This window comes from Cucumis sativus, chromosome 1, assembly GCF_000004075.3.
Source record: "Cucumis sativus cultivar 9930 chromosome 1, Cucumber_9930_V3, whole genome shotgun sequence".
In the NCBI taxonomy this organism is placed as follows: Eukaryota; Viridiplantae; Streptophyta; class Magnoliopsida; order Cucurbitales; family Cucurbitaceae; genus Cucumis; species Cucumis sativus.
The window spans coordinates 23,250,740-23,261,131 of record NC_026655.2 but is presented as its reverse complement, the minus strand read 5'-3'; the positions used below and the strand labels follow the sequence as shown (position 1 = coordinate 23,261,131).

Sequence of the window (10,392 nt, the reverse complement as noted above, 5' to 3'; positions counted from 1 at the left end):
ATTCTAAAAAAATATTAAGTATCTCTTACTGTCTATTGTCCTAGCAATAATTTGATTTGTATTTTAAATTTGTATGTCTCGTAATAACTATTGGATTCTTATTCAAAATATGCGTGGATTTTGTCTCATACGAATAAACAAACAATGGAAAATTATCAAGCACACGGTAACGGTCGGAGAAAGGTAGGAAAGAGAAGAACATTTCTTAGCTCTAAAAAAGAAAGAAACATTAAATCCATAAGAAAGAAGATACGACATGTTTTTCAAGCGAGGCTGTCTTCTGTCAAACCAGCAATGTTCTACTTCTAGTCGGTTACTTTATGACTGGATTCTCCATTCCCTAACTTGGCTTGCACGTCCACGCTTTAATCGTGCAAGTCCTAACTTACTTACATTGATATTTCAAATTTCTCATAAAAAAGAAGGCCAATCAGTAAAAAAAAATGAATGAATTAGGATGTAAGTGAATCCTCATCTCTAATATCAATTATATAATCACAAACTTTAAATTCTCACTCATATATATCAACGGTTGTAAAATCAACGAAGAATTGTACAATACTCCAATCTCTTCAAGTAAATTATAAAAGTGGAAGAAAAGAAGAGTCATTTGAAATAGCAGTTTGGTTGAACAACATCACAGAACATGAGAAACATCTTTTTAAATTCAACGAAGTAGAACAGTAAGCCACATTATTCCAACCCTTGATAATAATTTCTCATTGAGTAAAACAAGCGAGAGAGAGAGAGAGAGAGCAACAAAGGTGTACAAAAGGGTATCTTCCTTGCAAGAGAGATAAGAGAGATAAAAGCAAAGCCAAAAAGCCCTCTTCATAGTCATCAATAAAAACCCCTCTGCCACATTTTCCTTTCCATTTCAAATAATATATATATATAACAAAAAAGAGACATTTTTTTTTGTTCATTTATCATCAGCCACATTTCTGTCTGTCTGTCCTAAACCTGAGCCTCTGCTCCCAATTTACTCCCTCCATTTTCCCCCCTCTTCTCTCTTGTTTTTCTTCATGAATTTTCACATCACAGTTTGGGAAAAGCTTCCCTTGTTCTCTCTCTTTTGAAACTCAAAACCAAAGAGAAAAAAGAAAAAAAAAAGAAAGAAAAGTTGAATTGAAGGATTAGCCCATCTGCCCTTTCATTTGCCATTAGCTGTTTGTTTGTTTGTACTGCTTTTCTCTGTCATGTACAAACCCACAAACACAAAAACACAAATTCCCTCTTCCCCTCAAACCTTTTTTCCGTGGGTTGATTTGATTTCTCTCTCTCACCCTTTTCTTAGAAATCCTCGAGATTAGTGTCTTTGATTGAGACTTCCATCACTTCCCTCTTCCTCTTCTTCTCATTCTTCTCTCTATTTTTGGGTTTTTTTTTTAAGCAGAAACAGAGAGTAATATTAGCATCTGATGGAGAGAGGAGGCTCTCATGGTGAGAGCCTGCCTGAGAACAACAAAAACAACAACAAACAGCATCATCATCAAACCACCAAAGACGAAGAACAAGAAGAACCCACCACTCAAAACCACTTTTGTTAAACATTTGAGATACCCATTTCCATTTCACTCCCAAAAAGGCTGTAGAATAAAGCAAACAAGGTTTTTGTTGATTAGAGCAACAGAAAGTACTTTCTGGGTCGGCTTTTCTTTGCTGATTCTGAGTTGCTGTGACGCATTTTCTTTTCTTTTCTTGTTTTATGGCTCTTGTCATGCATAGAGATTCCTTGAATAAGCAGATGGATACAAGCAAGTATGTGAGATATACGCCTGAACAAGTCGATGCATTAGAAAGGGTTTATGCAGAATGTCCGAAACCCAGTTCGTTGAGGAGGCAACAGCTCATTCGGGAGTGTCCCATTCTCTCTAATATTGAGCCTAAGCAGATCAAAGTTTGGTTCCAAAATCGCAGGTAAATGGCTTAAGCGTTAAGACTAAGGGAATTTTGGCAGTGGAATTTCTGTTTTTCCTGTTCTTTGACACTATCAAGCTAATGGCTCTTGAGAGTACGCATGTCATTTGAGGTTTTTTTTAAAAAGAAGTGAAAGTAAGAACTGGAAGGATTTTGTTGCAATCATTTAAGTTTGTTCGTGTTTTTCTTGTCTTCTCTGTTTTCATTGCATATTTTCCCTCCATTTTCCTGAAAAAATTGAAACTTAATCAATTAGATGATGATAAATTATATCTTGGTTTAGCTTTTCAGGGCTAATTGTTCTTGTGGAGATAGTTTCACCTCTTTCAGTTTGTATCTAACTTTTTAGATCTTGTCGAATGCATACAAGGAATGTGTCTGCTTTAGTTGGTATACTTTGATTCTATATATTTAGGAAAAGCATAGATTTATTGATCACTAAAATAAAATAAAATAAAACTTTTCTTTTCATATTTCATACATGACTTCTGTTTCATGCTTGCTTGTCATTTGATTTTTTTTAATAGTTTCTTTTGAGATTTTCTTTGTTAAAAATTACTTTGTATGGAAGCTTTCTATTGTAGGCGTGCAGAGAAGCCATGTATTCTAATTATTTTGTCTCTCTTTCAATTTTTAACTTTGCATTATTTACTTTTCTTGCATTCTGTTTTGGGAAATCTTGTATTGCACTTTAGGTCCTCAAACCCCACCACACCCTCCACTTTTTCCCACTTCTATTCTGAGGACAAAGTTCTTGGAATTATTTTCTTTGAACAAGATTAGCTATGATATTGTTGTCTGCTCTGGAATAAATGTTTAGTGTTTTTCCCACAGGGTTACATCTACTAGAAAGATAATCTGATCTAATCAAACTTTGTTGAATTTTCTTGTGTCTTTTCGCTTTTTATTTTATTATGATCATTATTGTGATTATTACTATTTTTGGGGGAGGGGGGACTATTGGTCCTTCTGCAAACATTTGCAAGTTTGACTGACAGGGACGTTCTTTAGTGGATTTTCTATGTTGTCTTGGACATTGTGATGGCTATGATATTAGTCAAACGTTTTGAAATCTGCCATTATCAATTTTCCACTTGGGACTTTATTTCTCCATTTCTTCAAGACTTCAATTTTTCATTTGGTAGGAAGAATAAATTGAAATTTATTTGGTCATGGTTGGGAAAACTTCAGTTTGCAATTTTAGACATTTGTCCAACCAGCAAATAAGCTTGTCTTCCATCTTTGGTTCCAACAATATTTTCTAGTGCTGGTTACATTATCATGTTTTAGTGGGTTGGTTATTCAACCGCCTTGTAATTGACAAAGTTTTGTTGGTTTTAAGAGTACTTTTCAAGTTCAAATGTTTCCAAATCTATATGTTTGGTTGAATGTGGTAGTGATTGGTCATGCATTATTATAGTCGTAATTCTTGCCAGACCTAGAATGTAACCCTGTTTGAAGTTTGTAACAGAAATTACTACATCAGGAAATACGATTATTCTATAAGAAAGAGTGATGTTTACATTGCTTTCTCAATGTCTCCAATTATTTAAATGAATGAAACTTGATCCTACTGATGATTTAGTTATTAACAAACATTTGTCACCAATTTTCCTGGGAAGAAGGAATCCTTTTCTACCCTTTTATGATCCCAACAAAATCACAATATCTTCAAGGCTAGACTTATTATATGTTTCATCAAAAAGTGCAAAAAGGAGTATCAAAGGGATTTTTTTTTCTCTTTTTGATAAATCAATGTATATATTGTTAGATGTCGTGAAAAGCAAAGGAAGGAAGCTTCTCGTCTTCAAACAGTTAATAGGAAGTTAACTGCGATGAACAAGCTGTTGATGGAAGAGAATGACCGTTTGCAGACGCAGGTCTCTCGTTTGGTTTACGAGAATGGATACATGAGACAGCAACTGCATACTGTAAGCTTCTTTTTGTCTGTTTGGATTCGTTTAAGATTTTATGGAATTTGCTTTACAGAATTCATTGAATCGGTAATTCTATTACTCATTTGAATAATGGATCAAAACTTGAATAAAGCCGAATTTAGTTGAATTTCATTGTTCAGAATTGGGATGGTAAAATTCATTTAAGAAATTTCCAACGCTTTCCTTGTAGGAAAAATTTAATGTGATATGTAATCTATCATATTTATCTTATTTTTAAACTGCCCTATTTCTCCATTTTCTTGTCTCATTGTGAATTTGTTTACTTTAATTTTCTAAAATAGTTTTCCGTGATCTTAGTTTGATTACTAATCAGATCAGACCATACAATTATTGATTTTGACATTTGATACTCTAAATAAACATTTTAGAATTTCAAAGGTACAATATCTACTTGGTTGGGTTTCCTCTCCTTGAGGATATTTTATCAAAATCACAATGCAGATGTCCTACTGAGTTTCCATGATTCGTGTGATGTTTATTTTCAGGCATCTGGAACAACCACAGACAATAGCTGTGAGTCTGTGGTCATGAGTGGTCAACAGCATCAACAGCAAAACCCAACTAAGCATACTCAAAAGGATGCTAATAACCCAGCTGGGTAAGTTCACATTCTGAAACCAACAGTTTCAATGACTTGTTTTGTTTCGAGCATGATTTATCCCTTGGTCTCGTCAATTCATATTCCTGTTGTTTCTGTTGATAGTCTTCTTGCGATAGCCGAGGAGACCTTGGCAGAGTTCCTTTCCAAGGCAACAGGGACTGCTGTCGACTGGGTACAAATGATTGGGATGAAGGTAAGTTTGAGAATCGTTTGTGACCAATATTGATGGTTGAAGGCTGTAGGGAGCATTTCTACAGTTTTCTTTTTTATATCTGTTCAAAAGTATGATTTCTTTATACCTTGTACAGCCTGGTCCGGATTCAATTGGGATTGTTGCTGTTTCCCGAAATTGCAATGGGGTAGCAGCACGAGCCTGTGGTTTAGTGAGTCTTGAGCCCATGAAGGTACTTTGGATCATACGATGGAACCCTATTCAGTTTCGTGCATTTACCTGCATGTTAAAAGTATATATTTATTGCAGGTGGCCGAAATTCTCAAAGATCGTCTGTCATGGTTTCGTGACTGCCGTTGTGTTGATGTTCTAAGTGTAATCTCTACAGGAAATGGAGGGACCATAGAACTCTTATATATGCAGGTATACTACTCTTATCATTATGTTTTATAAAGATTGATTTTTGTTATCCTATTTAGCCTTCTTGCTTTCAAACCAGACATATGCACCTACAACTTTAGCCGCAGCACGTGACTTTTGGACTCTTCGATACACTACAAGCTTGGAAGATGGCAGCCTTGTGGTAAACATTTCTCCTGAATGCAGTTACTTTTTTTATGTTTTGATGCCCATGCATTATGTTATATTTTAGCTCTTATTGTTTTACTCTAATGGAGCAAAATTAAAAGGCTACATATATTATTTTCAGCATGCACCATTATATTTGGTCATTTATGCTTGGAAACTCATATTCAATGATCACTTATTTGCAGATATGTGAGAGATCATTAACATCGTCTACTGGTGGTCCATCAGGGCCCCCTCCATCCAGTTTTGTAAGAGCTGAAATGCTTCCAAGTGGGTACCTTATTCGAGCTTGTGAGGGTGGTTCTCTTATTCACATTGTCGATCATGTTGATTTAGATGTAAGTATGCTCTCTGATTGTTTATGAAGGAAAAAGAAAGAAAAGAACAAAATGCCCACCGATGATTTATCTGTTTTCTGCCCCGGTCAAATCAATATTATATTGTTCTATCATCAATCGTATCGTAAATTTTTTTCTTCACGTCCAGGTTTGGAGTGTTCCTGAAGTTCTAAGGCCCCTTTATGAATCGACAAAGATTCTAGCTCAGAGAACGACCGTTGCTGTAAGAATTGTTGCTTAGTAGTTCATCCTCTCTTTGTTTCGAATATGCTCACGAATATTGTGCCTAACAGGCCTTACGCTATGTTCGGCAAATTGCTCAAGAGGCGAGTGGTGAAGTTCAGCTGGGTGGGGGCCGCCAACCTGCTGTTTTAAGGACTTTCAGTCAAAGACTTTGTAGGTAAGGCATTAAACTTATTGTCTTAAAGTTAGGCCATGCTGGATTTTTTTGGTCAAGGCTTGACATGTTTGAACTTTGAAGAATACACATTTTTTTACATTAATTTCTCAAGTTACTTATATTTTATGGAAATGGTTTTAGGGGTTTTAATGATGCAGTAAATGGATTTGTGGATGATGGTTGGTCGCTTATGGATAGCGACGGAGTTGAGGACGTGACAGTTGTTATTAATTCATCTCCAAACAAATTCCTCGGTTCACAATATAACACATCATTATATCCTACTTTTGGAGGTGTATTATGTGCCAAGGCATCAATGTTGCTCCAGGTATTGTATTAGGCTACTGTATCCTTCAAATGTTAGGCTAGTCGCCATCAAGTATGAACTTTTCAACTACTTTGTGGTTCAGAATGTTCCCCCTGCTTTGCTTGTTCGTTTCCTACGGGAGCATCGCTCAGAATGGGCTGATTATGGAGTCGATGCATACTCTGCTGCATGTCTTAAAGCCAGTGCATATGCTGTTCCGTGTGCAAGACCTGGTGGCTTCCCTGGTGGTCAGGTCATTTTACCACTTGCACATACGGTTGAGAATGAGGAGGTAACAACCTTTTATTTGATCATAAACTCATTTCCTTTCAATTTATTTACCATATGCTGTTCTTGTGTAGTTCTTGGAGGTTGTTCGGTTAGAGGGCCATGCTATGTTCCCTGAAGAAGCTGCTTTAGGAGGACGGGATATGTATTTATTGCAGGTTAGTTGTGCTTCATCTACCAGGTGCTCTTTTATAAATGTTTTTGCTTTCCATTGAAAATCATTGATCAAATGCTTCTTTAGCAGCTGTGTAGTGGGGTCGATGAAAACACAGTTGGTGCCTGTGCTCAGCTTGTATTTGCACCTATAGACGAATCATTTGCTGATGATGCTCCCTTGCTGCCGTCTGGTTTTCGTGTCATACCATTGGAGTCCAAAGCAGTTTGTGACTTTCCTTTCACTATGCTTTCACTGGAGATTTGCAATTTTCTATGAAATATGAACATTTTTAAAGGCCACTTTTTAACTTTAAGGTTCGACCATAACAATCTGACTTTGTGTGCAATCTTTGTTAATGTTGTATTTCTTCTCTTTTGTATGTTATAGGAGATGCCTGGGGCTACTCGAACTTTGGATTTGGCATCTACTCTAGAAGTCCGACCTGGGACTAATCGCCCAGGATGTGAAACTGATGTTACAAACTACAACCTTAGGTCGGTCTTGACTATTGCATTCCAATTCACTTTTGAGAACCACATGCGGGATAGTGTGGCTGCTATGGCAAGACAATATGTGCGAACTGTTGTGGGGTCAGTTCAAAGGGTTGCCATGGCTATTGCTCCCTCGCAGCTTGGCTCCCAGATCGGTCCAAAAAGCCTTCCTGCCTCCCCTGAGGCTCTCACATTAGCTCAGTGGATCACACGAAGCTATAGGTACGACTTTTATCTTTACCATGTACATTCTGAATGAGGTGCATCATTTGGATCTATATGTTTGAGAATTAAAGCATAGAATCGCCGGTATTTGTCCTGCACTGGTTTCACGCAAGGGTGAATGAGGTCATCGATGTTACATATTCAAAACCTGACTCCTTGAACTTTTAACCTTGCACAATATCGGTTCAAGTTTTGTGTTCTTGGTATCCCACACCGGACTTCTTTTTTTTTTTTTTTTTTTGGTTCCTCTTGTAAGTTCATAACATATGTTGTATTTCAGAATCCACTCAGGGGCAGAGCTCTTTCAAGTTGAATCTCAATCTGGTGATGCTATATTGAAGCAGCTTTGGCACCACTCAGATACAATCTTGTGCTGCTCTGTCAAAACAAATGTAATAAGAAATGTCTTTCTTCTGTTCCATTTCACGAATATGATTGCCCGGTGTATGAGTTCTAAAACCAATGCACAAAATACTTACTCGATCAATGAACTTTGCAGGCATCTCCGGTATTCACATTTGCAAACCAAGCTGGACTTGACATGCTGGAAACTACCCTTGTTTCTCTTCAAGATATAACGCTCGAGAAGATCCTCGATGATGCTGGTAGGAAGATACTATGCTCCGAATTCTCCAAGATAATGCAACAGGTAAATTTCTGTTCCTATTGAACTGCACATGCTTTTGACTCAGCCAATTTGAGTACTTAAAATCTAAAGGTACAAACATTATGCAGGGATTTGCATACCTTCCAGCAGGGATATGCGTCTCGAGTATGGGCAGACCGGTGTCGTATGAACAGGCTATTGCCTGGAAGGTTCTGAATGATGATGATGTCCATCACTGTCTGGCTTTCATGTTTGTAAACTGGTCCTTTATGTGATCGAAAAATGGGGTTAGATTGGGTTATTTATTTACTAAGTTGTTATAAAATATCAATCAAAACAAAAAGATTAGTAGATGTGAATGTAATTTGCAGGATTTGAAGGTTAACTTTAATGTGCATTGTGATTTTGTTTTTGGTTAAACATTTGGTATTAAGCTATTATGGGAAAAGGCTCATTGCATCAATGTCTCCAAATAGACCAATTCAAATATGGTTGAAATTCGGCTTATCTCTTCATATTTGACTTCTTTCTTTTACCTGTTCTTTTCCTAATAATTAAATCTTTATTACCAAGACAAATTTAAATCATTTTTTTCCTTTCAAATCAATGTGTGCTTTAGCTCAATATTCATTACTTAAGATATATAAACATTTTTTGTAGATCCTTATTTTATTAGAAGATTAAATCATTTTTCACCTAGAATCTGATTAAATCATTTTTCACCTAGAGTTTTTAAGAAAACTGAAATTGAACTTGTGTTTATGTTAGTTTGACGTTTCTCTATCAGATGTATGAAAGTGGAAAGTATATGATAAGTAGATCAACAAGAGATCATGAAGTTCTACAGTATAAATGTGAAACTTAGCAAATTTAAAGGCTCAATAACAACACTTGGCAAATTTAAAGGCTCAATAACAACACTTGGCAAATTTAAAGGCTCAATAACAACGATATAAATGTGAAGCACATTTAGCAAACTTAAAAGCTCAATAACAACCATATAAATGTGAAGCTTAGCAAACTTAAAAGCTCAATAACAAAAGCTAGAGTTGAAAACTTGAAGAAGGATTAAATGGTTGTTTCAAAACTTAAATTTTCAGTCTTAGAGGGCCTTTGGAGCCTCAAATATTTGACACCTGAAAGAGTAGAAAACTCATCTATTTATAGAATTCTATATTTGTTTGTGCTTGTTAATTAACCTTTAGATTTTGGTATTAATTGACCTCTAGATTAGATTAAGGCTATTATTTGCTCAATTTGCCTTTGATTTACGTATGGCTTCCTGATTTTCTAATTTACATCTTCGATTTCAATTTGTGACATATGCCAACTTTTAATAGTCCCATATTTAGTTACATGTAATTTTTATCATTAATTGGGCAGTATTTGGTCCAAAATTTCTAAGAAAAACAAAATCTATAGTGACCCTAAGCTTAGCTAGTTGTATCAACTTTAAATGTAATCTTTCAATTTCATCTATTTAAATATTTGGCTAATTGTTCCAATTTTAATTATAAACTTTCTACATTCTCATATTAATTTTAACTCTAAACTTTCAATTTTATTGATATAAACCTCAAACTCAAATTCTTATATCATATGAATTTGGAAGAAAAAATATTCATATGAAATTGTGCCCTCTAAAATGAGTTTTTCGATATGTCACTATGTCTACCTCAAGTAAAGTTGAAATATTCGACATCGATATGAAATATCTATGAATATTTTTTTAGTTTTATAAAATACTAAAACGTTGTCTATTTAGTGCAATATGAACAAAATACTAATAACAATATTTATAACTTAGTTTGAGAGTAAAAATAATATAATTATATTTTACAATTAAATAAAGAAGAATTTTAAAAAATGACAAATTTTACAAAATATTTACAATCAATAACAAATTTTATCACTGATACTCATTGATATGTTATAGTGATAAAAGACTATCTTTGATAGAATCCAAAATTTTGCTATAACTTATAAATATTTTAATTTATTTTGTTATTTTTAAAAATACTTCTTAAATAAATATATTTTTATTTCAATATATCAAATCATATATTTGTAAAACTATAATTGACATTAACACCAACTTTTTAATCCTTAATTTAAGACAGTTATTATCTACTAAGTGTAAATGAAAATCATAAGCATTTATGCATTTATTTATTGTTTTTATTATATGAGAAGGGAAAGAATCAAACATTCATACATTTCAATAACGTAAATTTATGCTAATTGATATACGTTTACATTTATCTCCGTAGAAACGTAATATATCAATGAGAATAAAAAGAATGAAAAACCCATTTAATTACTTTTGGGTTGTTTACTCGT

General features: G+C 34.6%; 1 protein-coding gene across 2 annotated transcripts; it reads left to right on the top strand.

Annotated features, from left to right (window-relative positions):
- Positions 1-910: 910 nt before the first annotated feature.
- On the top strand, positions 911-8,559 carry LOC101211318 (homeobox-leucine zipper protein ATHB-14). Of its 2 annotated transcripts, none has more exons than XM_031885422.1 (19): positions 911-1,610; positions 1,729-1,920; positions 3,692-3,851; positions 4,364-4,476; positions 4,582-4,672; positions 4,788-4,883; positions 4,961-5,074; positions 5,151-5,234; positions 5,425-5,577; positions 5,726-5,800; positions 5,871-5,977; positions 6,119-6,305; positions 6,388-6,576; positions 6,647-6,730; positions 6,814-6,951; positions 7,117-7,442; positions 7,726-7,837; positions 7,945-8,094; positions 8,181-8,559. In XM_031885422.1, exons 1-19 carry the CDS (start codon positions 1,441-1,443, stop codon positions 8,325-8,327), a joined length of 2,688 nt encoding a protein of 895 aa, XP_031741282.1. In that variant the 5' UTR covers positions 911-1,440; the 3' UTR covers positions 8,328-8,559. The 2 variants fall into 2 exon arrangements, with proteins under 2 accessions (XP_031741282.1, XP_031741286.1); XM_031885426.1 differs by having other exon boundaries at positions 913-1,610; positions 6,817-6,951.
- The last annotated feature ends 1,833 nt before the right edge of the window (positions 8,560-10,392 follow it).